A 27,972-nucleotide genomic window follows, 5' to 3' on the forward strand; every position below is an offset into this window, starting at 1 on the left:
AACTCTCTCAAGAACCGACAAAGCCTAAATCATGTCTGAAGCCCAAAGACAGGACTAGTATAAGTTTTAATGTATTTAATCATGTCTCGCCACTCTGCTGCACTTAACACTCAATTCATTCTTAAAATCTCCTTTTATATTATTAAGCTATTGCAAAACTTTTAAATAAATGCTTACTGGAAATGAAGGCTTTTTCATGTTTGGCCATTGTAGATTTCTTAATCTTTAGCAATTATTCTTCCATTTCTCCAGTGTGTTTCATGCTCTTTATTAGTTTTTTCATTTCACTTACCTTAAGTATTTCAACCTATTTCAAATTTTAATAATGATGAATATGATTAAGATTAGAATTTATTAAGTATTTTAAAGGTCTTTCCTTTCCACACGGATTTAAAATTGAGTTAAGCTTTAAACGAGAAGCCTTGACACTTGGAAATATATATTATTATATATTATATTACTGTAGCAGTGATCCAGTGGGTAAAGCTGTGAGGCAGTGCTAATAATAAAACCAATCCAGATGCCCACCCCTTATTTTCGAAAGAGAAGAGCCCTCTTCTGCCTTAAGAGTGCCTAGCAGAAGCAGAATTCTTAATAATGGCTTGAAGTCAATCAAGTGTTTTGGGGCGCTTCAAGAGGTGGAGCATGGACAAAAACCAGAGTCAGTTCATTTGCTGTACAGGTTTTTTAGGTTTTTACTTTTTTAAAAAGGAAGAATCCTAGGAAGTTTCTCCCAATCAGTATGAAGCAACACACACAAGCACTTAGGGGTCAAAATGCTTATGGAGGTCTGTCCTGCTCAGTTCCTGACAGCTGCTCAGCTCTGCTGGAATGCAGGGCTTTGGAGGGAGAGAGGCACACTGCCCATGGCAGGACACAGCCAGACCCCTGCCCGGTTCTGTGGCACAGCTTCTGCCAGCAAGGGGACAGCAGCGTTCCGTCCAGCAGGACATATGCTCACCATGGCCACCCCAGGACCTGCATCTTGGCACCAAAAGCTCAGATAGGCCCTGAGATGGAGCTAAAGCACAGAGCAACAGCCACAATCTCCACCAGCTCCAACAGCTGTCAGGGCAATAGGCAGTCCACGGTCACTAGCTGGGAGAGCTAGGAAAGATAGGATTGGAGCTGAGAATGGGAAGAGGCAGCCCTGAGCCAGACACAGGTGGAAGGACTGCTGTCCTGGAGGGAACCACCCCAGCTAACACACTCCCAACAAAGCCTCCACAGAGGTGCCATTTGGCTCTCATGGGCACCAGGAGCACAGCCCGGTGATGCTCCTCTGGGAGCAGCTGCCATGTTTGGACCTTTCCACCTCAGGGATGGTGACAGCACTGAAGTCATTACACAGCCCTACAGCACAAGCAAAAACCGGACAACCAGCTGAGGCTCCTCAAATGCAAACCACCCACTGACAAGGGACAGGCACTTCCCGTCCTAACCAACACTCCTGTGAGACAATTTAGACTAAAAGACCTCTAGGCAAAGGCCCTTAAGTGGTTTTTCAAATTTGATTCCTTATGTAGCTCATGATGAAGGACAATATTGCAGTTCTGTGAAATGGAAGTATAAAAAACAGCTAGTCATTTTTTAAACTCCTCCTCTGGGTGTAATACTTTTAAAATCTGTGAGGAAATTTGGCTGAGGAAGGAAAAATTATTAATTCTTAAACTTTTATTTTATATTTAATGCTGCTGTTTAATTGCAAACAGAGAACAGTGTTTCATACTCTCTCTCACTGCCCAAAAAAAGAAATAGGATCTCTCATCTTTTGAGACTGCACTGAAACAAATATCTTCATCTCTACTGCACTTTTATGATGTAGTTTTTCCTTGCTGTCTTATTTCAAAAAAATTGTATTTTTAAAGGAAAGAAAAAAAAGTGGTATATGTATAACACTGTGAAAAAAACACATTAATAACTTTCATTGGGCTTTTCCCCAGTTTAATAACATTTGCTATTTTATCTTTATTGAATGCACATTAACCAAAGAGATTTGCCAGTATATAGAGAACAATACAGTTCCCATTGTTTCACTGTGGTATTTAGTATATAGCCTGTCAGCACTATGAATTGATACTGTTTATGGCAAATAACAGAAGAAAGAAAATATAATATGATCAACCAAAAATAACATTAAAATGCAATATCCATCAGGACGTGGTTTCATTGCTCAGGGAAAATGTAAAATTAACTTTTAGTTTAATTTACATACTATTATATTTGGAGTGTGTAACCGACTTCACTGGTCTAATAATATACCAACTATTTGATAAGATCATATTTCAGAAGTAGGGGTTTTTCTTAATACAAGTATCAAAATCATTCAGTGTGTTGGCATTAGTTATGGAAAGTTATTCAGATACAGTATTGGTTCATAAGCTGCAATATTCATATGCTAATATCGTTGAAGATTAATTTTACATGAGGAACTCTTCAGGAACAAACACAGGCCAGTCTGTCCTGCTGAAAAAGTCCCAGCCCAGCTCTCTGATCTCCTTACATGCTACAATTCGCCTCTTAACAAAGTGTTTACCATCTCTGTGTGCCCTTGGCCGTCTGTAAAACTTCATGAATGCACACCTACATACAGCCTCATAAATGCCAGGGGACCATCCAGTTTAACTGAACATTTTTATCTCTTAAAAAAAAAAGATAATTTAATTTGGAACATTCCAAAATTAGAGTTTAAGACCAAGTGAGAACATTCAACTGCAAAAAGTCTGAGAACCTGCAAAACACACAAGGCAAAAAGAAACTATCAGATTAATCTTTGTGAGCCAAATATCTGCTTCTGACAAAAGCACACTTCCCTGAAACGTGACTCCACCTGACTTAGAAGAACTTGAAAGACATCATTTGATGAACTGAAAGTAGAATAAGGCAGTTAATGTTGTTACTAAATCTTTTAGTAACTACTAAGCTGTGCATATGTTTACCACCCAGAGGATGGTCTAGAGGGGAAGCACAGAGAGGCCATGGAGGCACTTCCTACAGTGGCCTGGTGCCACATGGCACTAAGTGACTAAGCTTTCTCCTGCTTCACACCCCACCCATAAACCCATGTCTAGCCACCCAGCTCCTCTCCGGCTAAATGATTACTACTTTGGTATTATGTAATATGTTCTTGTAATCCTTGAAATTATTCTTGGTGCTACACATTTATGAACTTTATCTAAGTATCACTTCCAAAAATAACCAATTTACCTACGCACCATCTGGACGCTCTGTGTTCACCACCTTAACCTTTTGTTATTCTGTGATTCTGCTACAGTCACCAAAACAAGCCAACCTGAGCAATGGCTTTGCAGATTATTTCTCACAGCCTTGGCACTTCAAAATTCCTGCACTCCAGCTGATTACAGGCTGCCAGTTATATTGCCAAAAGTCTCGTAATAAAGAATGAAATGTGTAGTTACAAGGCAGCAGCTCTACAGAGTCATGAATTTTGATTGGTGGATATAATTGCAATTCAGTAGGATTATATACACAATATTACTTGGAAAACAGATACAGAGAATGCCCTGGGGAGAGAGTATATATCTTAAGTACAGCAATATTAACAAAACCAGTATGAAATAGATTATATGAAAACAAGCTGAAGGCAAAATTAAGCATTATCTGTCAAAAGATAAATATCACATTTCCATACACCAAACCATAAGCAGGAGAAAAAACAAGTGACAAAATAGGGACAAGTGGGGTCTACAGAGCTTGTAGACAAGTGGGATAGCATTTGAACACAGAGAGGTTTTAACAGGTAGCATCACATCAGGTACCTCAGATTCATAGAATCATAGAATGGTTTGGGTTGGAAAGGACCTTAAAGATCATCTAGTTCCAACCACCCTTCCATTATCCCAGGTTGCTTGAAGTCCCATCCAACCTGGTCTTGAATATTTCCAGGGATGGGGCATCCACAACTGCCCTGGGCAATCTGTTCCAGTGCCTCACCACCCTCACAGTAAAGAATTTCTTCCTAATATCTAATCTAAACATATTCTCTTCCCGTTTGAAACCATTCCCCCTTGTCCTATCACTACATGCTCTTGTAAAAAGCACCTCTTCATCTTTCTTGTAGGCTTCAGGCACCAGAAGGCTGCAATTAGGTTACCCTGAAGCCTTCTCTGCTCCAGGCTGAACAATCCCAATTCTCTCAGCCTTTCCTCATAGAAGAGGTGCTCGGTCCCTCTAATCATCTTGGTGGCCTCCTCTGGACTCACTCCAACAAGTCCACGTCCTTCCTGTGCTGGAGACCCCAGGGCTGGATACAGCACTCCAGGTGGGGTCTTACCAGGGCGGAGCAAAGGGGGAGAATCACATCTCTCACCCTGCTGGCCACGCTGCTTTGGATGCAGCCCAGGACACAGCTGGCCTTCTGGGCTGTGAGCACACATGGCCGGGTCACGCCCAGCCTCTAGGTTATTTTAGTAATCTAAGTCAGATATTCTTTAGAGTCAGCTCCTTCCTTCCAGTCCCCGCATATGACTTAGCTCCCCCAAGGAATGCTCCTAAAATAAATGGCAAAAGTAGCTTTAACTATGTAATGTAGTACATATAACCTTTCTAAAAGTGCCTGAAGTTCCTGACACAGAACATGATATGCCTACATACTGTAAGGACAAACAGATAAAGATCCTCATTACACAAAACCATTAATGAAGTGCATTAAAAGAAAAGAAAAATCCTACTAATATGGCTTGAGATTTGCCTTTGCTGGATATTTTCTGGATTCAATATTTAATGAATATTTTTACCTGCACCTTCAGTGCGTTTTTGGCATCGATTTAGACAAAAACAATCACATCAGAGTATGTTTTCTCAATAAAAACATGCCTCTCATCTAAACAGTCCTGTTCTGCTAGACAAGGTAATGTTTTATTTCCCTTGCTTAGGGCCAAGGAGCTCTTCAAAAGACCACAAGAGCATAGTGCTTGATGGACAAGGCCATAGATGTTCAAAGCCTGAGTAGTTACCATGCAGTCAAAGGAGACACTGCTCCTCAGCATGATTTCACTTAATTGCTACAGGCCTGGTGAAGTAACGCAGCAGTCAGCCCACAGCCATGGGGCACATTCTGCTTTCCACTGCCAGTCCACCAAATTCATCAATTCGAGTAATCACAGCTTGACCTGACTGCCAAATGCTGCTCTGCACTAGGCTGCAACCAACCTGGATAATGGTACCAGTATTCCAAGGGCTGCTAACTAGTTACTGAGTTCTGTGGGAAAATGGTGTTTAACTAATGCATTTGAGTGTTTGACTTGATGGACTCACTACAAAAAGCAAAGCACGAAATGTGCAATTATATTTATCCATAAAAAGTTCCATTATTTTTCTCCATGTGCTATTGGCTTGCATTATTTGCTCTCATTGCATTATTACCTACAGCAAAGTAGGCAGAACGTCAAAACCCTTTACAGTGAATACCACACGCTCTCTTTGCTTGCTGTACTCCTCAGCAGAGGCTATACCAACTCCACAAAAGCTATTTAGGTGGATAAGGTTATTCAGTGTCATTATGCATGGACACTGATCCATGTACATGAGTCCCTACTTGCAGCTTTCAGTTTACAGCTTGCTGGTACTGAGGAAGATGCAAGGGCAAAGGAAAGCAGTGATTTCACATTTATTAAGAAATCACATCCAAGCCTATGTATTTTGTGCAGCTACAGAAAAAAATTTAAAACAGCATGGCATCAAATTTCATCATTTGCCAACTCCTGTGCTAAATGAGACTGCAGTAAAGGGATCAATCAGCACTCACCTTCATCCTTACAGCCCTACCTGTAAGGCATAGCTTTACTCAGTGCATCACTGGGGCAGGATTAAATATCGACTGCAGTCAGTGATATTATTTCCATAGACACCTTTAATGGGTTGTGTGAGACCGGTTGAAGTCTTACATGCGGGCCAAAAACAGAGGTACCCCAGCTTCATATGAATAACCTGCTGCAGCCTGCCTCTCTGTCTTTGGATGAAATATATATCACAAGTGATTCATATTCATGCATGTCTTCAAACAACTGCAACTTGCTCCGACTGAAACCAGCATTCATACCTCCTTAGAGAAGATATGATATGGTCTCTTTCTTTTTTCCCTTTCTCTCTGATGCAACTGATCAAATGAAAGAAGAGTTGAAAGAGAACACATTCCCCATTCTCCTATTACTGGAAAATGCTTTTGTTGGTTTTGATGAAAATTTCACAGAAACATTCACTTTTGTGTAGGAAAGAGGCGCTTTTGTGTAGGAAAGAGAATTGAGATGAAAAAACGATGGTAAAAAGCAATGTTTAAGGAATCATAATAATAATTGTTTATAATAGTAGTCATTACCTAAACATTCTAGTAGCATACTCCTGCACTTTTTTCCTTCCTTTTCTTCCCATAAAACAGCCACAGACTTTCAACAACATGCCAAGATAATATTTAAAACTAACTTTTCTAGTCAGTTCTACTTCTTGCTCTGTAACCTGAAATAATGGGCTTCATATAAAATCTAGGACAAAAGAGTGACTCAATATTCTCTCCAAAATACATCAAATGAATTGTGCAAAGATATATAGAAAGCCTTTAAAATTATTTTATGTGTTTCCAAAAGCACTAGAAGATAAACTAAGTTCAAAACAAAAACCAAAGAGTAACCCTTTTCTTCACCAATTTCCCTTAAAACTCATTTCATTACGCAGAAATAATTCACTATGAGCCTCTGGCAGCTGGAGCCTGGGGCTGAACTTGCAACCACAGCAATAATTAAACACCCACATGAGAACTGGTACACACTAGGAACACTCAATGACAGACAGGAAATATCAATTATCCACTGTTGAGGCCCTGCAGAAGTACTTCCCAGCCATCATTTCTTCCCAATGACAAGACCATGTTAATGCCTTGTTTCGCAAATGTAACAGCCCTCTCTGCTGCTTTTTCTGGCAAAGAAGCAAGGCTGCTGCTGAAAACCAGTGGTAAAGTTATTCTCCAATGGAAGTTCTTCGTACAAGGCTCCTCACAGACATTTACAGCCCTTGATTTACTTGCACTATCCAGCAAAAAGTCCAGGAACAAATAGGGAAGATCAATTTCAGGGATGTAAGAGTAAGTGAAGCATAAATTTCTGTTCAGCATAAATTTGATCTTTCAGAGAAAAATATGTAAAACCAAATGACCACATTACCAAGAGGAACTGTGCATAAATTCAAAGACTGTGGAATGAAGAGTGTGAGTGACGGCTTTAGCGAAAACCACTGTCATTAGATGAGAGGTCTAAGAAAATTCTCCTGGCCCACAGTGGGCAGTCCTTTGCTACAACACTCATCAGCCAAGCTGCCTCTATGCAAAACAGGCAGGCTGTTAGTCTATTTGCTCAAACCAGAACAGTGCTTCACAATTGTATCTTCCTGGTAAGAAACTACATCTCACCCTCTAGACTGTTCTTCCATGATCAGTATATTCTCATATCTCTCATGTCAGCATTCTTTTGCTTTAATATCTATCTCCAGCCACTCAGCTTTAACAGGTATTTCTCCCTTGACAACCCAGTAGCATCTCTCCATCTGCTCTGGCTAAAAATTCCACGTTTCTTTATTCCTAATAAATGGTAATTCCAACAACTCATTTCAATCCCAGTCATGCCTCTTCCAGCTGGAAGCCCTTTCTCTGGGAGCAACAGGGGATTGGAGAGCAGGAGTGGGGGAGCAGAACACACATTCCAGAAGATGATCTCAGAATTTTGGAGACCTAGAGTAAGCGTCCCTAACTTTACTGGAAATATACTTCCTTAGACCAACATATCCAGATCTCTTGGGTTACACTCCTAACTGTTACTCCTTACCTGATTTACACTCCTAATTGATTGTAGTGTAGTCAGGAAAAAACAGCATTATTAGACCAGGGAGAGGCTTAATGCTTGAAATGCCCATATATAATGCTTGGCCAAGATCTCCTGTATCACCTTTTCACCAGTGAGCAGCCACCAACAAAAACTGAAACCACAATCAGGAGACAGCAACAATAGTGTGTAAAAATGTTAAGTGTAGGAGTTTCAGTATTGCTACTGAGTAAATAATTAGGACTTAACACAAACAATTTACTTTAAATGAGGTAGAGAAAATACTGAGATTTCATTAGGGAGATAGTAAGTATGCATGAAAAACTATGTATAAGTTTTTCTTCTGCATATGTATTGGGTTAATCTAGGTATTTTTCCATCTTAAAACCCTTTGGCTCCAAGTTCCCACAGATTAATTTATACTTTATAGTAATTTGATCCAAGCTGCTCTTTCAGGTGAAACTATTCAACTATAAACAGACTGACTGAAATAGTAAGATTATACTCAATTGCTTTACCTTTACTGAAATTCATTGACCACATTAGGTATGCAGATATCAATAAGAGAACTCTTAAGTAACCTTATTTCTTATTTAGGGATTTTTTTTTTTTAAATAAGAATTGTTTTGTAAATTTTTTCAGGACTGACTGTAATTTCCTGATACCTCCACAAAATTTTAATACTTCAGTAAAAAAAGCATCTCCTACTCGAAAATAAAATTGTTCCCATTCAGACAAAAAATCTAATAGACACAAGTTTCTGTAAATAATTTAATACATATACAATTAAACATTGGCATAAGTGTTCTGTTACTGTCTTATTATACTCGACCTAAATGAGTTTCCACAGGTTATTTTACATTTCTTAGGGGTATTTCCAAGCATAGATTCAAATACTCAACAATCATTTTCAGAAATCTACTATGAATGAAACAGTACATTTATCAAAAAATACTGTTAGGGGAAACCAAAGTTTTTAATTCTGAAACAGTTTGACAACTGTAGAGATTTGTTAACTAGTTGCGACAAAAATACCAGCTTCCCAATGAGTAGGTCTGAACACAGCAGTATGTGAGGGAAATCCTACCTAACATGGGCCTGCTTTAAATACAAATAACAGCATGCAGCTTCCAGATTCTCATTTTTTTTAACTTCCCTGCTGTCCATGTTAAAGATTTCTAAAAGAAAACTAAAAATCTCCTGAGCTATTGGCACAAACACATCATTTACAATCCTCTTTCTAAAGGATGGCTGGCATGTGACACAGCTTTTGGAAGTAATCACTTTGAATCTGACTTTGGGCAGCAACAATCCACTGCTGGACACTGCCATAAAGCTGTTTAGAAGAAGGAGTTTGTGGCTCTTCCAGAGGCATTATGTTGCACTGAGTACAGATACTACATTTTCAGAGGACAGGCTGTCTGAACTCAAAGGGCTGCAACCTAGCAAAAAAAAGTCTTTTCCAAAGTCCAGTGACTCGAAAGGAACGCATGCAGAGTCTGATTGCATTTCTGCTGTACTACAATGAATAACCAAAGCAGAACTTTGCCTTCAGGTCACAGAGACCTCAACTCTGTAAAGAGAAGCAAGCTCCATTCAAACGTGAGAACACGCATCAAGGTGTCCAGAGCCTTTGAAGTAATTATGGGGCTCTGCTGAACTCCGAGTTAAACCATTAACAAATACACTATAACCAGCACTTCCTAAACATACTGCACTAATCACCTTTCTGGTTTCAGGCCAAGTTAAAGAGCTGGATTACAATCTGCACAGAAGCTTAAATGACCTTTGAAACAAGTGAAATTTTCCTTTCTTTAATTAAAAGCACTGGACTGCTCATATAGCTGTATCTTTATCTGGCACCTAAAGAACATCTTCAGTCTCTAGGATATGCATGGATTCTCTAAAACTCCAGGTATCAATTTTAAAAGTGCAGTATTTGTAGTAACCCATTGACAAGAGGAGTAGGAGTGCTGTAATAACAGGCAAAAGCAACAGAATCTCAGAATCACATCGATCAATTTACTGGAGTCAGTTACATCAAATGAAGAACTGCTCCAGAGGTGTATTTAAGGCATCCAGGTGATTGTGTTTCCTCCAAGCACATATTGTACACCTTTAGTTACAAATATGCACAAATGTGCCTGTATATGCAGGGCTGAGATGGGCATATGAATATATATGTATGTAAGGATCCCCTTAAGAGGATAGTCTTTCCCTGTTGCTTCTTGTAGCAAAACATAAGGAAAAGCAGATGTGAACCTGAAGACTCTCTTCCCTTACAGCTCTTTCCCCCTTTCTCCTCCCTAATGCTTATCCAATTGTACGTTTTGATATTTGGCAAAGTCATAACCTAGGGGCCATCACATCTGCTTTCAATCTAAATCAAAATTAACATCTACAGAACATCATCAGCACTCAACAAAAACAAAACCAACTTTCGATAACAGTACGCTAACCACAGTTACCAGTGAATATCTTTGAAGAGAGTCAGGCACACTTTTAATTTGAATAAATTTGCATCCACTATAGAATTCCAGTACTGGGGACTGAGTTCCAAAGCTGCTCAGCTCGACGCAAGTCCACTCAGTCAACTGCTTCTCCTTTGCATCTTTATCAGAATGGTCTATGTTTAAATAAAAGTAGTATTTGGGACACCTGTGAAGTTAGTCCGATTTAAGTTAGTACTAAGAGATAAAAATATCTGAGTATCATAAAAACCCAGTAACAGTCTAACGCTACTGATATAAATACACAGAATTTCAGTTTTGGTAGCAACCTTCCATTGGGTACCTTTGGCTACAAAAATAAGTTTCACAGTTCTTCCTTTTTTTTTTTTCATGGAACCAGCAATAAAGCAATTACTATGTCATCCCAGTTTTATAAGCATACACCTGTGCTTCACTGAATCACGATATAATTTCTCTCAAAGAGATTCTTTCAATACTAATGACTTTAGAAATTAAAGAGAATTATAATTTCACCATAAATTATTCAAAATACTAAATACAAATGGCTTCATTAACACTAGACTAGATTTGAGAATGAGTAAAATATTATGCATGGGAAAACAAATATTCCAGTACCCCTAATCTCTGAACTCTGAGCTTAAATTCACAACTCTGCCACAACACCAGCTATTGCACTTTGCCTCAAAACATCTAAGAAAACATTATGTATTTAAAAATCAAGGCCTTCCCCCACAAGTTGTATAAGATTTGAATAAATGACAAGACCAGACATAACGTTCATACAACATATCTTACTCAATTTCTGATACAGGGTACTTCAAAATACTATCTAGATAAAACTACACATGGCATATGCTGCTTCCAAAAGTGACTACAGGACTGGATTCCAAGTATGGGTAGCAATTTCCTATGTGGAGCCTCCTCCATAACTAGCACAGCCACACAGAAGTGATAGAGCTTCCAGCTAGTGCTGGAATTCCTTAGCCAGGCCAAAGGCCGCTCCTTCTTTACGGACCACTTCTACGGATGCTGTACAAACCAGATGGCTGAACACACCTCGTCCTTACATGGACAGAGGATGTCTGGTGACACATGAAGAGTTACACAAGCAAATAAATTCAGGAATTGATTCCATAACATGAAGTGGGGATGGAGAGGAATTTTAAGTGAGGTGAGCATTATTTATGACAATGAATGATCTAATTAATAATGAACAGTATTATCATAACTGGAAAAGTAGTAGTAATTTGCTAATATTTCAAAGCTAACTTATGCACTGTTAATTTTCAAATACTTCCTCACACTTGCTATAGCTAGAAGTAACATCTCAGAATAGTATTGAGCTTCTGTAAGGAGCTCTTTTTATATCCTCAAGATTTCTACTTTTTGTTGAATTTGTGCGTGCAGACATTTTATTTCTATATTGCCCCAAAGCAAGTATGTTAAAGGCAACAATACCACATTTGATTCCTATCACTTGCATTCTAAAGCTAGTTATTTGCCATTAAGAAGAAATTAACTTGTAATTCCTATTTGTTTATTTTTAGCAAAACTGCATGAACATTTTTCACCAAAAAATCACCCAGGAGATGCAAAAATGAAAAACCTAAACACATCAAAAACACATTCTAAAATACTTAGTGAAGGCTCTTCGTGGAGTACAAAAAGGCCAAGGGACAGCTCAGGGCTTTGGAAACTGTAAGGGAAAGGATTATAAATCTAAGCAAAGCAACAAGAAAATCAAACTGGTTTAATAAAAATTTAAATTTTAAAATTAGTGTGTTAGAATGCCCTCATTCGTGTCCTTAGTTACAGCTATCTCAAGAAGGACCTGATTTTCAAAGAATTGTAAGATCACAACTATTGTAAATCTGGTTCAGTCAGATATCTCAATCTGCCCACCACATTTCAAATTAGACTATGAAAAATTCAAACAACTAATGGGAAAAAAAATATGGGTCAAAATACCCTGAAACAATGATAACTCAAAGAATGCATCTAACTCAGTGCATACAATTGGTTCTACATGTTTCATTCCAGATCTATTTACTTCCAAAAACACCTCTCCAAACTTGTGCCATAAATACTGGAACACAAATGATCCCTATTATGTCATGTAATCACCACCACAACACAATTAATGGCTCCCCAATAGTAAACCTAGAATGAGCCAAGGCAATCAGCTGCACAGGACACTGGTTACACGTGAGATTACTGCTTTGAGGAAGCTTGTTTCTAGATGGAAAGCAAGTATTCCTCAGTATTTTGTACAGACACCAGATATTTGGTACTCTGCCTCCACAGAAAATTAGGATAAAGTGAACCTTGTGAGATCAGTTATTGCATAGTAAACACAGACTATTTTTTTCTACAGAGCAAACTATGGGCTTCTCCCATGTCTGCTGACTGAGGGACAAGAAGTATGGTATTAAGGGCAAATTTTTCCCCGTGCCTACTCTGTGCTCTTTTTCCCCTACTCCCCTTCCAGTTTGAAATAGTTTTCTTACTTCTGCTATGAAAGATGATGCTTTGTGTTCTCACCAGAGTGACAGTAAAATTCACAGATTTATAGAGAGGTACCCATTTTTTTTCTATTTTTTATGTTGACATTTGTATATATACCCACTGTAATGACTGCTCAGCGAAAAGACAATACGAAACAATCAGTTTTGATAGGAATAGATTCTTCCCTATATACCTTTTTTTTTCTCTAGTGTTTCATTCTTTCTCATATACTGCTGTCTACAAGCCAGGAATCCCAGCCAACATATATCCAGAGACTATATATGTTAGACTAGACTGCTGTTTTCTTCTGAGTCATTCTACATGGAGTACGCAGTGCACTGAAGTAGATTCAACATATGCAACACTAGCTACAACTCACTTTAATTAAGAGCCTAAACAGTAAAGTTTCTCCTCTGGATTCAGCTATTTCTGTTCTACAACTAAGGGGAAATTCAATCTACAGTAAAAAATGAAACAAACCAAAACAAAAACCCCAAACCAACCAACCAACCAAAAAACCCCCAAAACAAAAAAAGAACCCCCAAACAAACAAACAAATGAACTAACCAAACAAACAAAAAAAGGAGATATGTAGTGACTAGAAAGACCCCAAGTCATGTAGCTAGATTATAAAAGAAACAAACCAACCAATCAAGCAAACAGCACATACGCACAGAATCTCTTACCCTAAAGCAAAAGATCTGAGAGACTCCCTTCCATGCTTCACCCCTCATAGATGGAAGATTTTTATAATTATATTATAAATAACAGTTTTACTCATTTGAGAAATTCTCATGGTATTTCAATACAACCCATGTAACAATCCAAATAATTTTTAAATACACAATACATTCTCTAAACATAAAGTTTAGGAAGCATTTGAAGAAGTGGGAACTAGGCAAAGACAGGTTCTCCCCCAAATTTCCAAATATCCCACTCATTATAAATCATTTCACATGTAAGATTGAGGAGAGATCATTGTAAATTAACAGCTGTTTGATTAGTTTAGTACCTAATCATACTTCTACAACTAGAATGGATGAAAACAGAAGTGATGGCTACTGGAATGTACCCACAAGTTATCTAGCATTCAGATTTGAAGATCTGATCAGACACTTCTGGAAACGTGACAGATGTCATGAGATTATTTGGTCCTGTTACCCCCACTTCAGTTTATCCATTACTTATATAATGAAGTTTATCCAGAAAGCATTGCAGTGTAATCCTCGTGACACTTTACAAGTACACCTATCCTTCTCTGTACTTGCAGAAATGAAAGAAAAATTGATTAAACTTCTGATGGTAACAGCTCTTTAATCTCTCAGGAGCTGTCATACCCAGTGATGCTAAGTCTGGAGAATCGACTGAGTGCCTTCAAACAAGCATTGCACCCTGTGAACTCCACAACATCCAAAGGAAAAGGGGTTTTCATAATTTTTTTTAAGTGGGTAACTTTAGCACCCACAAGCTAAAAAGCTTGATTTGCCTTTCATAATTGCCAATCAGGATATAAATATTCCAACAAAAGCAGGTATTTTTAAATTTAGCATTGGGGGAGCTGAGTGAGGAAGACTTATCCCCACCCTTGAAAAACACCAGATAGAAAGGAAACTCACTAAACTATTAATGTAACTCACTAGCATTTAGACATTTTCATCATTCATAAAGTACTCAACCTCATACTATTATAGGCTTCTAAGGACAACCAAGAGGGTGAGTTGTAAGAGAGAGAAGTAGATGGCTTCAATCCCTAGAAAGCATTTCACTGGAGTAGCCTCACCCTTTGGGCAAGGTGATACTGAAAAACAGGGGATGAAGGGAGGATTTGTTTTTACACAGCCTATATCTCAAGGAGGCTTCCTATACTGCCACAGGAAGGGTTTGTCTCCTGTCTGCCAGTCTCTCCCAGTGGATCAGTAGAAGCTGGGCCCATGGCAGTGCTCACTAGAAGGCAGCCCTGGTTCCACAGCCCTGTGGTGCAGTGATGCTTTCTGCAGTCTGCAGATGAGCTTCACCAAGCCTGAACATGAGGCAGCTCCTAACAATCTCATCATTACTTTCCTACTCATTCACAGAAGTGTGGTTTCTTTCCAAGCTGTAGTTTATGACTAAAGTTCAGCTTCAATTCTGTTTTCCAAACAAATATACTCAGGCCTCCATAGAAATAGAAGATGGAAAGTTTAAAACTCAACTTTATAATAAGCTATGGAAGTTACTATTGAAGCAGATCTTTGTGACAGGAACAATGAATATTTAAAAAGCTTACTTTTTGACCCAGGCATCTGCCTCATTCCCCCTTCATACCCTACCTCTTCCTTCTGCTCGCTGTTTTTACAGAGGCTTTAAGGAATGTAACTGAAGTGACTTAAACTATTGATCAACCCTTCTCAATGAATATAGTTAACAGCAACAAATCGTAAATTGTTAGTATCTGAAAGGAAAAAAGGTGCTTCCCAAGGAATAGATTTCCTTTATGTTGGAGTTATAGTTGCAGTGTTCTGTCTATAGGAGAACCACTTCAATGCACGGTAATCTCCTCAATGCTGTAGAGCCATTAGCTATGCCTGAGTACATCAATAACTGCTATTCTAATTGACGAAAAGCTAAATTTCCATGTAACCCAAAATCAGAAATCTTTCTGCAGAAGAAAAACAAATCATTAATTTTCTGATCATTAGAGAAGTCAACCTATTTCTCAGGAAGTGACCCTGAAGGACAAAGAGCAGATAAAGCTGCTGGTATTATGACTTTTTAATCAAATGCCAGTTTAGAGAGTTTCACCTGAGCATGAATTTTGAACCATTTCACTGAAATGAACAACTCATTTACCAAAAAAATCTCAGATTTATAACTGTGGTTTCAACAAGACCTATATCAAAGAGAAGGAAGGAAGGAAGGACGGAAGGAAGGAAGGACGGAAGGAAGAAAGGAAGGCTTATTTTCACTATGACTCCAGCTTTGCAATTTAAGATGGCTTTTGGGGATATTTAATATACACAGAAAGTGATTTTCCCTTTACAACTCTCAATAGTTTTCTCCCTTCTGTATTTCTGCTCTTGGTGAGCTTGGAGTGATACTTAGACAATTCAGATCAAATGTTAACCAAAGAGCTAACAATTTGCAAAAAGAGGGCTTAATTTCGTTACCAGAAAAAAAATCTGTCAGGGACATGCACTTCAGTCAGACGAGAAATGGAAAAAACTAAATGGAAAAGAATTTGTGGGCCCCAGTTACATGGGCTGCTCTGTCCCCAGAAAAAGTGAGCTGCAGTGCAGTTCAGAGGTGTCACACTCTTATTGCCTTAGTCTATCTTAAAAGTACACCTTTCAAGCCATCCCTTAAAGGTTATTTTTGCATTTTAATGTCTCTTGCATGTAATTTCATGCTACCCAAATCACAGCTTACATGGTTTTTAGTTTATTTCTTATGTACTCCAAGTCTTCCAAGTCACTTCCAATGAATTTAAATGGCACGTATTTTCATGCACTTATAGTAATATTAAATTATCTCCTTTTTAGAAGGGCAAACAGTCAACCTGCATGTGTGATATTCGGCTGTCTTGGCAGCACTGTACCTGTCACTAAACATCCAAGCAGAAGTGGTAAGAGGAGGAATATTACCATATTGCTATACCTCCTGACAACCTTCCATGACATCAAAGAATCATAGAATCTTTAAGGTTGGAAAAGACCACCAAAGTCATCGACTCCAACCTGTGACCAATCACCACTTTGTCAACTAAAGCACAGCACTGAGTGCCACATCCAATCGTTTCTTGAACACCTCCAGGGATGGTGACTCCACCACCTCCCTGGGCAGCCTCCTGTCCAATGCCTGCCAACAATACGTTACTTCTGAGGAATTTGCATTCTTATGGGAATTTACTCATTAATCTGTTTCATCTATTGTGCACACAAACTCTGTGACCAACAGTGGAGTGCAATTTTCTACATACAGTTTTGTCTGAACATTAATTTGGTCAGTTTCCCAGCTAAGCAATACTAGCGAGTTCATGTGTGTTGGGAGAAGAAAGCAACATCTCTGTGGATGGCAAAAGCTTCTTTTTCACACAGCCTTTAATTGTGGGCCATTCAGTCTGCTGGGCAGGGAGCTCTTGCTAGGTAACCACTTTCATTTATCTTTTTTTATCCAGTCTCATGAGAAGGCAAGGTGCATTATCAAAACAAATTATCCATCACAACTGAGATTGGACAAGGTATTAAGAAAAGAAATGTCACTCTGATCACTGGGCTTACACACTCCTAAATTGATTAAATATGTAATGAATATTTTCCTAGTGTGTGACGAATGAAAGACGATGACAGACTTAAAGAAGGTTGCATACCGCCAGAGCAGCCAAGTAACATTTTGTTTTTAGACAATTCTAACTTTTTAACATTAAAAGAAATTATAGGCAGGCATACAAATAATAAAAATGCAACTCTGAGACACATTTAATAAGCTACGCTCCTCAATATATTACTTGGGAAATGAATGGCACAGCAGATGAACAGTGTATTTTACTCAACAGCAACACAAAGTCTTTTTTTTAAAGAACGGCAACATACACTGGAACCCGTTACCGATACCATCAGTTCCAAGTTACTGAATTATGATATCTTTAATGTGCTGTGTGGCATGAACACAAACATGTGGGAAGTCCAGAGTTTCAATTTCTTCCTCTGGAAGAAATTACAGGAGAAACTTTCTGATGACTGTGTAACTTCACCTGACCTGTTCATAAGTTTGCAAAGGGGTATACAGAGTGATATTTGGTGTTTAATTGTGCATTAATGAAATTAGGTCACACACCATTAATTTAATTAATGAATATTTCTTCAAATAAGCTTCCTGCCATCTTTCCAAATTTTAATTTAGAACATTATTCTGCATATTGGCAGAAGAAGTGAGCTTAGTTGTGTAATCATCCTTCACAGCTAATGATGTCACCAAAATATCACATCCTTGTGATCACATCTCCCTCTTTTAGGTAGACCATAAGTGACAAAAAACCCTGTCCAGTCATGTTCTTAACTTTCTTTTAAAGGCATTTTAGAACCTGCTGCTCCAGGGACTAATCTGAAAGACCACAGAAACTTCATCTGTTTTTTACTTCTCATGTGAAAGCCATATTCCCCTGGCTGCTACAAGAAACAAGGAGTGAGTCAGGATGATGCTGAAAGCAAGAAGGAGAAATAAAATACTGTGAGAGAAAGACTTCTCTCCTACAGTCTTGCCTTCCAATTTAATATGGGTATTTCACATACTGGGGAAAAAAAGAGTGACTTCACACTTTCCTGCATGCCACTCTCCCAACAGCTGCCTACCTGGGGTCACATCCCCGCCGCAGGCATCTCACAGACCATTGCTTCTCTACAGCAGGGCAGAAGGTGAAGGGGCAAAGAGCACCAAGGCACAGGATCCATCTGGGCTGACACAAATACAGCCAGGAGCCTAACAACTTGACTCACTAGCAATTAAACTAATTAAGGCCGACTTTTCAATGCTTTGTGGCCTGTCTTCATGCCTCCCTGCCCTACTATACCTGTCTCTCCATAATTCTGACATCCCTGTCCCACACCTTCTGTCTTGACACCACCCTTTTCCTAATGCCTCCTCAAAACACATTCCCTTCTACCAAACGTGAGAGGAACCAGTCAGTGGTTCTCAACATGCAGACATGGTAACACTAACAGCATTATTAGAAAGAGAAAATAATTATACCAACCCCAAGCTGACATATTCCTAAAAATAATTTTATTTTTTTTAGTCCCCTTTTTAAGTTCAGCGAAGCAAAAGAAAAAAAAAATTAGAAGCCCGCCTTACCAGTACGTTAGTGTCACACAAAGGAAAACATCTGCATTGATGGCTTGGGCCAAAAACAATGGATTATAAAAAGCCTGAGACATTTGGAAGCTCAAACTACTTCCTAAATATCCTCTCCAAGTTAAGCACCCTACTGGCTTCCTGTTCTCCAAACATACTGTGCTGTCTACACATTTATCAATCTCTCATATCAGTGCTTTTTACTATGCAGTGTTCTGCAGTATGGCCTTCCTGAATTCAATGACAGTCTTTTCACATCCAAGCAATCTCTCTGATACCAGGCATGCAATGAATCAAGCTGAACCACAAACAGTGACCTCTCACCTCTCCATTTGACTGTTTGTCCTTACACAGGGAGCACTCCTGAATTCTGACAAGCGGTGCAGAAATGGGAATTGCTACCATAACATCTAATGGAAATTTCAAGGGCATCAGATTCCAGCTTTGGCAGAGGAAATTCCAGTATAAATGCAGGAACACCAGAAGCAGATAGCTTCTGCTGGAAACATACATACACTCTTTAATTAATAACCTTATATTTAATACTAAAAAAAAAAAAAAAAAAAAAAAAAAAAAAAAAATAAAATAAAATAAAATAAAATAAAATCCATGTATCACACAGAAACATACAAAAATAGTCTGGGAAGAAATCAATACACATCTCACATATAGCAACATCATAACAACCCAAGAGGACAAACAGGAGAACTTAAGAGGACACAAAGGCAATAGAAGGAAGAAAGTACCACTAGGGCGGTATTTTGTAGGAAAAAGACCTTGTTGAATTTCCAATTTTTGAGGAAGAGAAAAAAGCATCTTGTGCTCTTCTAAGTAGAACATCTGCCTGCTTCAACACTTTCAAATACTAATATACATCTTGTACAGGCAATAATTTTAGAGATAATGTATCTTTTAATTAAAAGTGAAATTTTTTTAAAAATGGGCGACTGATACCCTGCCGCATCTGTGGAGTTCCATAAATTTATCTTCCAAAATCTTATCTTTTTTTACATCAACACATTGATTAAAAAATCTAATGTCTATATATGTTTATTTTTTCTTGTAAAGAATCTAGTCCCAACTGATTGACTATTTATTTCTCAAATACCACTGAATATTTTGAGTTCATGTCAGCTGTATCAGGTTTATAGGGTTTGGGACTTTGCTTTTCTCCTCCACATTTTTTTTTTTCCACTAATTAAACTTCAAAGTAACTAAAACTGTTTTCCGTGCTGAAGTATTACAATGACAATATCATTGACTACTCTTCATTTAGAGCTATGTCCATCATGAACAGCAATTGAAAGATCAGTCCTGCACAGAGTAGACCATCTCCTGAACCCTGAAATGCAGAGTAAGGAATTCCTTAGCAGTACCTGTTACTTCCGTGTAGGCAGAGGAAAACATCTGAAACTAACGCACAGCTACTGTTACTGCATTTGGGACTAAATACAATTTACGCTCAACATATGCCTCCTCTTTGCTATCAATTCTTTAGATAAGAGCTTATTTATATAGCTGCTGCTGACTTGGAATCAACAGGAAGCATTAAGGCTTTACATGAGCATATGTATATTTTATTTTTCCAAAGCAATTGTCATTAGTTGTGCGGTTACACTACCCATACTGCAGCTTCTTTGAACAATACCTTCTCCACCCACTAAACACTTCTTCCCAGATGTCTTTTAGCATTTCAAACTGTCCAACAGCAGATTCCTTCAATAAAGATAATTTCTTTTGCTTTCTTTTCCCCTCCAAAAAAATAAATAGGTGTTTCACAAAATCAAATCACATTCTAGTGGAGAGGCTATGGAGAACAGGAGCAGGTTACCAGAGATCTCACAGCCACTGAGGAGAGTGAAAAAGCCTGGACAGTGACAGAAAAAGCTCTCAGCTTTAAACACCAAATGGAAAGGTTTAGAAGATTTTTTCCTCTGTTCAGGATGAGCTAGAGATAAGGAAACTCAGTAAGATTTATTCTCCAGCACAATTAGCAACTCTTCTAGGCTACACAGAATCTTCCAACAAGACAACAAAAAGCAGCCTCATCCTTCCCCTGCACATTGCTTTGGCTGCCTTTGTGTAGGAGAAGCAAGCACTGGATTAACATTAACATATGCCAGTTTCTGCATGTGGGAGAAATAATTTGTCCTTTCCATGAGATGTTGTCTCAACTCTGGACAGCAATGGGTGGGTGTGTGTCAGGGAATTCACAGTAAGCATTGCATCTGACCATAAAATGGTACATGCCTTGTTTCTGGTGTATGACGGTCTTTAGACAAAAATTAATTAAAATAAACTTATCCCTCACTATCAAACTGGTTTTTAAAGAACATGATCAGACCTGCATACTGCTAACTTGGTCAGAGACCAGTACTGCTCAAAGAACCAAACTATAAAAGGTTTTGCTGAAAACTCAGCCAGTCTCCAAGAAAAAAAAATTGAAATAAAAAAGATTCATCCACAGACAAAAATTAATAATTAAGAAATCAGCAGAGATTAACATACACACACAGAAGATAGCTACCAAGTCAAACAGAACGGTCTTATAAAAAGCAAAACAAAACAAAAAACAAAAAACAACCCCTCAGCCTCCTCTTTCCCCAAAAGTAGTTATTATTTTAGGATGCAAAAATTACTCCTTTTTTTTTTCTTTTTTTTTTTTTTTTAAATAAAGAAAAAACCTCAGGCACAAGGTAGGATTTCTGGTTGACAAGGCAAGCCTACATTTGCAATCAGGAGGTGAGCATGACTCCTCAGGCTCACAGTCCACTCATCTTCACGAGTTTCATAAAGCGTGAGCATCAGCTACCTATCAACAAAATTACTCTGAGTTGACACACCAGAATGTATTTCTTACTTCTGTAGTTCAGCCAAAGAAAACTAGATTACTCCAAAGGTGACAAAACAGATAGGTTTTTCTGTTCTCCGAGGACAGAGATGAACTTCACTAACTGAGCCGCTGAGGACTTCTGCAGCACACAGAGATCTGCTTTTCACATTCTCCTACACAGAGGAAAAGTCACCACTCAAATAATTACCAGCAATATGAGTAAAAAAGACTTACTTTTGTGTAAGGTCAGATCCAATATGCTGCTATTCCTTAACTGAGCAATACAGTAAGTCCTCATACAGGTGACCAGTTCATGGGACATCATTTGAGTTTCAGAGAAACAAAGGACAATTCTGTTACTCCCAGCTCAGTCTGCCTTTCCTTTTTGTTTAACAGGCAAATTGCATTATTATTGTTAGTAGTATGTAATCACACATCTCATAAATGTTCTTACTAAGGTAAGATATGACATTAAAGTACAGGACAGTGACCAATTTGACATTAAATGGGACAGTTCATCTCACCTCAGCTAAAGACTATCTTCAAATAGTCAGTAGCCTTTAAAGAATACCTGATTGCTAACACATGCTGATTTTTATTTGGGGGATGGGTATCCACTGCTTACTGCTCTTGGAAAGCTCCCACTGAACTGCCACAGCTATATTAGAGGAGAATACTGGCACTCGACTTAAAATGGAGAGGTATCTTGTGATTAAATGCTGCATCCAAATCACATGTCAGCTTTTTCTTTTTTAAAACCATGATACAAACTGAAGCTGATATTTTCCTTGCAATGATAAACATCACAGAAGCATATTCATCCCCATTACTTAACAACAGAACCTATAAACTCCTGCTGATTTCTTTATCCGTTTCTAAAGCACAGTTTAAAATCCTACACTGCAGATAAGGGTACACTGCTCACAAGATTAAAGTCAAGGTCACGTATTGCACATACGCTGCTGCCTGTGAAACAGCGATCTGTTTCACAGACTCCACATGTATTTTTAGAAAGGGCTGCTCTAGTCATCAGCTAACAGCCTTTGAATTACAGAAGTGAAGATAAACTTTGGCTTAAAAGGGAAAATATAAGGTTTCTGTGCCAAAACAGACAGACCCCTGCTGATTTAAGGAAGCAAAGTAGTTCTTTTTATCTCTTCACAAAACCTGAAAGGGAAATCCCCAACACACTGAGTATGAACCTTACTTTCCTTCTGATGGAGCTAAGAGTGAAACTCCCCAAAACTTTGATACAACCACAGGTGGACCACCTTTGAAAAGTCCTGGCTTCGCAGTATGCCTGGTAGCTGGTGCTCCCTCCAGACATCTGTTGCACCTTCTGCTCAACAGGCACCTGTGCAACCACTCATACTAAAGCTACAACAGAAGAACCAGCACCATGTAAGCAATGGTCTGTAACACAGAAAAGATTTCTGCCTTCCCCAGGATCCACCATTTGCACAAGATGTCCTTAGTGGATGCCACAAAATATAGTAATCAGGAAAAAGTGAATATATTGATATGCAATAATAATTATCACATGATGCTCATAAAAAAATTACACTTCCAAAATCAAACATTAAGCTTAAATCACAGGTATCTAGACAGGGACTCCAAAATTTCTGTTCACATAAAAAGTGAGCAGCAAAATCTGAATTTTTACCAGTTTTAATGATGGAAAGATCTTTAAGGCATGCCCCAAATAAACAGAGCACAGGCTGAGAGAGTTGGGGCTGTTCAGCTTGGGGAAGAGAAGACTCCAGGGAGACCTTGTAGCACCTTCCAGTACCTAAAGGGGGCTTACAGGAGAGCTGGAGATGGCATCTACTGATTGGACAAAGGCATGTACTCATAGAACAAGGGGGAATGGCTTCCAACTGGAAGAGAGTAGGTTCAGATTACATATTTGTGAGAAATTCTTTACTATAAGGCTAGTGAGGTACTGAAACAGGTTGCCTAGAGAGGTTGTGGACTCCCCATTCCTGGAGGTGTTCAGGGCCAGCCTGGATGGGGCTTTGAGTGACCCGGTCGAGTGGAAGGTGTCCCTGTCCACAGCAGGGGGGTTGGAACTCGATGATCTTTAAGGTCCCTTCCAACCCAAACGATTCTATGATTCTGTGATTCCTGTTAACTCCCTAAAATAGCACTCCTTCTTTTTGCCCAGTGGAACTAGTTAAGATCGCTCTTTACTAGAAGGGATAAAACTGCAGCAGCTTTGTGCAGTAGGGAGACACATAGCAGAGATCAACCCCATGGACAGGTACAAGTTCCTTATGGTGAATCACTGTTTGTACAATCAGGACTTACCCAGAGAGCTGATCCAAGGCCACCAGAGATGTAAAACTTCTACGTCATCCTGCAACATGCATGTTCTGGCAGGCCACTGAAAATGCTTGATCAGCTAAATGCTAATTTTTTGTAAGTCACTTGGAGAAGGTTCCTTTATTTACTATTGCTGCCACCAACCTGTACATTAGCCTGTACATTTTCTTTGCCTTCTTTCCGCAAGGCAACAAAATTGAGAGCTTTAAAGGACTTTTTATTACCTCAACATCAGTGTGTTGAGACCATCAGCATGTGGGGATACATGGCTAAATAAAAGGAGGCCAAGAAATAAGTAAAAGCAATGTGCTTCTCATCCATACTGCTCCGCTATAAGCCAGCTCCTGGAGTCTGTCCTGGACTAGTCCAATTAGTCAGCTAAAGAGAGACATGTTAGGCAGGGGACACTTAGCCTAGGAATCTGTCGGGCACCTTTCTTTTGGCACTGCTGATAACACTTGAAGGCACAAGTTCTTGAGCACAGAAGATGTCACTGTTTTTCGGACAAGGAGTTCCAGACAGGACACCATGTGCATGTACAGCAATCACTTAAGGGATACTGAGTTTCCTCACAGAAGTGACAAACTTTCAAGGCGAATGCATGACAATTCGTGAATTGGATAACATGTTAAAGTTTCAAAGGGGAAATGAAAGGGCAGAAGGAATTTGCAACCTAGGTCACCTTACCATAGACGATTATGTGATTTCAATTAGCTAACATTATTGAAGATTCTATTTTAAAGCCTGTATTTTTTTTTTTTTCTGGAAATATTCTAAATTATGTACATCTTACTTTAGCAGGCTGCACAGCTCAGAAGGCTACATTAGGAAAAACATTTTCAAATGGAGGAAAACTCCTAATGCTCTGTCTTTGCAGTAACCTCCCTTTGGGAACCAGACTAATCCACCAAACATCATTCATTAGCAGATACACTTTATTTCAAAACTGGGGATCCTCTGAGAAATGAGCCTAATTCTTGGGAGTTTTGAAAACTCATCTGCTTAAAGGCCTAAACAATGTTTCAGTTACAAAACAGCCACTTTTCCAAAATTTAAGCCTGAATTTCGGACAAGCAACTTCTTGTGTTCAAGCTTTTACTGATGCAAATACTGTATCTAGTATCAGACTGTGACATTGACTTACTGAATCTCAAAGTTCTTCAAAGTGTTGCCTAAGTTTTTTTCATATTCATTTAGAGGCAAAGTATAACTCCATTCTAACTAAACACCTGTGTGTGAGAAAGCCTGCTCTTGTATTCAATCACCAAAATTCAGAGAAATTACAAAACAGAAAAGAGCAGTAACATGAAACTCTCAAGAGTGGCCTAAGTAACAGTTTGAGGGCATCCAAATTGATGTCATTTACTCCACTCTCTACCTGGGTCTTTTTGCCCTAAGAATTTTGAAGTGCCAATATCACAGGCATTGATACTTCTTTAAACAAAACAAGTTGCTGTCATATAACCATCACGATTAGATTTGAAGTAGCATGCACAAGGATGGTTAATGCTGGGGGATGGGAAAACCTACATAACCTGCAAAAGTATTTCACAAACACTCGTCTAACTACAAACTTTCACTAGAATGGGCTGGTTTACTATTATAATGTCTCTCCTTTCTCTCCCATCCCCCTTCTTAAAATCCATATCGAAATCCTGTTACTGAATCCACAGCACCTCTGAGGTATTTGTGTCGGAGGGAGGAGAAGGAGAGCTGCCTCTCGTCCCCCCACCGAGCCGCAGAAAAAACTGCAGTCCCCTGAGCCCAGCGCCTTCTCCCGGCGTTCCCGTCCCCGCCCCTGCCGCCGCTCCCTCGTACGGGAGACTTCCCGCCCGGGGCCGAATCGAGCTGGGAATGGTCCGGGCCTCCCCCGCCCCGGCCCGCCCCCCGCAGCCTCGCCCGGCCCTCAGGGTGCCCGCGGTACCTCGGAGCCGGGGGAACTCGCGGTCCCGCAGCGCGCTGAGCCCGTCCCCGTGCCCGTAGCCGTACTCGCAGCCGGCGGGGCGGGCGGCGCGGAAGGCGCGGAAGGAGAGCGGCTCCCCGGCCATGCCGGCTGGAAGGGCCCGGCGCGGAGAGCGGCGCGGCTCCCGCGGCAGCGGAGCCTCCCCGGCCGCCGCGCTCTGGGCCCGCTCAGCTCGGCCCGGCCCGGCCGCGCTGCTCCGCCCGCCCCCCGCCCCGCCTGCCCGACCTGCGCCGGGGGCGGCGGCGGCCCCGGGGCCGGTCCGGCCGCGGCTGAGCCGGGCAGTGGGGCCGGCACGGGGAGGCGTTTCCCGTAAGGAAGAAGTTACCCGAAGCACCCGGAGATCGGTTTGGAGATAGCAGTAACAAGTGTGTCTCTGCTCACATACCCTCCTATTGGGACATGCTGTTTATAATACTTCATGGAAATCTCTCTCCCCTAAAATTTTCCAATTCAAGCCCAGATTTTCTTCAATCCCTGTGCCATTGCTGCTAATAGCGAAGGTCACTGTCCCACACCTTGCATTTGGTGTACGATACTCCTGCAGCACGCCGAGCCAGCTCTCAGGGCCATAGATGCTGTGTGTGCAGTGCTGAGTACCACGGCCCACAGCCACAGGAGTGGTACGGGCTGGTCATCAGGGGCAGAGAGAACAGGCATGTTCTCCCGTGTAAAAGCCATTCCTGTAAAAGCCTTTGCTTTGTCAGATAAACTATAATCATACAAATAAAAAAGTCATAGTTAAAGGAATGTGTTTGTTGTGGGTTTTTTGTTTCCTTTTGTTGTTGTTTTGTTGGTTTGATTTTTTTTTTTTTTTTTTGGGTGGGGGTGTTGTGTTATTTTCATATTAATTTTTTTTCTGACATTCTCCTTGCAATGAATTTTTCTACTTACAGCTATGCAATCTGCAGAGCATTAAATGACCTCCAATATTAGTCCAATACTAAAATAAAACTGCACGTTAGGATGGACTTATATCCGAAAACTGGTAAGGCAGACTCTCATTAGATTGTTTGAAATGCTACTAGTGGGATGTCAGTGAAATGGGAAACTACAAAGAATGAACTTCAGCCCAAACTGAACTGTAAAGATTTTCACTTACAAAATGGTACTGAAATAAAGCCATGTAGAAAATCATAACATAAGCCCGATGTGAAGTATAGCATGCTAATGTGCTCCCTGCTTTATATATTAGGAAATTTTGCCTAATTTAAACATATAGCCCTGGATTCAGGGCATATATTTCTGTAACACTATAAAAGTGTATCTGTCCCTGACTCTGTATTAATGATTGGGACAGGTATATAGGACATGACATCCCCAGGTGAAATAGTACCTCTTTTGCCCAGCCAATGATTTTACCAAAACCAATTGCCAAATGAGTCATACCTTAAACATTTCCTTCCAGATGAACAAAACACTGCTGACAAAAAAAAAAGAACAGTTGCTATCAAGTGGAGGAATGTTCTTGGTTGATCTCTTGAAGTCACTTAAAAAAAAAAACAAACAAAACCACAGCCAAACAAGAACCCTGCACCAAATACCTTTTTTTAAATTATTTTAACAGCTTATGCATTGTGATTTAGGAGATCCTATGCCCTCACTATGAGTTCTTTTTTACTGCAGGTATATGTAGAAAATATCTGCTATGGATTTTCCTTCATATTTCTAGCTTCCTGTTACTAATTTACAGAGCAATTTATTTATATTGATCACTATACATAGTTCCCTAACCATTTTTATATATTGTTTATGTCAAGTAGTTTTTTTCAATTTCTTATTGAAACAAGACTAGTTTTCCCCATGAAAACAGATGACAGAATGCAGCTTTCTTATCTTACAATAAATGCATCTTGAAGACCTAATTTCCTTTCACATTTTTGTATAAAATATGGTCCCTCATAATTGATTTCTGTCTCTTTTTTTCCTCCTGATTTTTGAAGATTAGCCCTTTGGAAGCAACATATACATGGAGACAGTACTAACTGGGAATGTGCTCTGTTTGCACATTGTATGTAGCCTGGTGATGATCACTGATTACTGGGGATCTACTGGTTTACAATAAAGAACTTAGTTAATCCATCATAAAGGCTGACCAGAATCTTTAGATAATAAGAGGTGTTAAGGTCACTCGGTGTCAGTATAGAAGTTTTTGTGTTTGAAAATCAGTATAACTTCTAAAAAACTATCTAGGCTTTACTCTTAACTCTGTTTCTGAGGTAAAAG

At 39.5% G+C, this 27,972-nt stretch overlaps 1 protein-coding gene across 3 annotated transcripts in view; it reads right to left on the bottom strand.

Moving 5' to 3' along the window:
* The window catches only part of MOCOS (molybdenum cofactor sulfurase), a 209,275-nt gene extending 183,363 nt beyond the window's left edge, over window positions 1–25,912 (bottom strand). For 2 of the 3 annotated variants that reach the window (XR_004242053.1, XM_032119218.1), the window contains exon 1: window positions 25,711–25,912. Coding sequence is in view for 2 of the 3 variants with exons in the window: in XM_032119218.1 (XP_031975109.1) it covers window positions 25,711–25,834 (124 nt within the window). In the remaining variant the exon portion in view is untranslated. The remainder of the gene's footprint in view (window positions 1–25,710) is intronic. The other variant, XM_032119208.1, reaches the window with a different exon arrangement.
* Between the last annotated feature and the right edge of the window lie 2,060 nt (window positions 25,913–27,972).

The sequence above is a fragment of the Corvus moneduloides genome, chromosome 1 (genome assembly GCF_009650955.1).
Source record: "Corvus moneduloides isolate bCorMon1 chromosome 1, bCorMon1.pri, whole genome shotgun sequence".
NCBI classification, from domain to species: domain Eukaryota; kingdom Metazoa; phylum Chordata; class Aves; order Passeriformes; family Corvidae; genus Corvus; species Corvus moneduloides.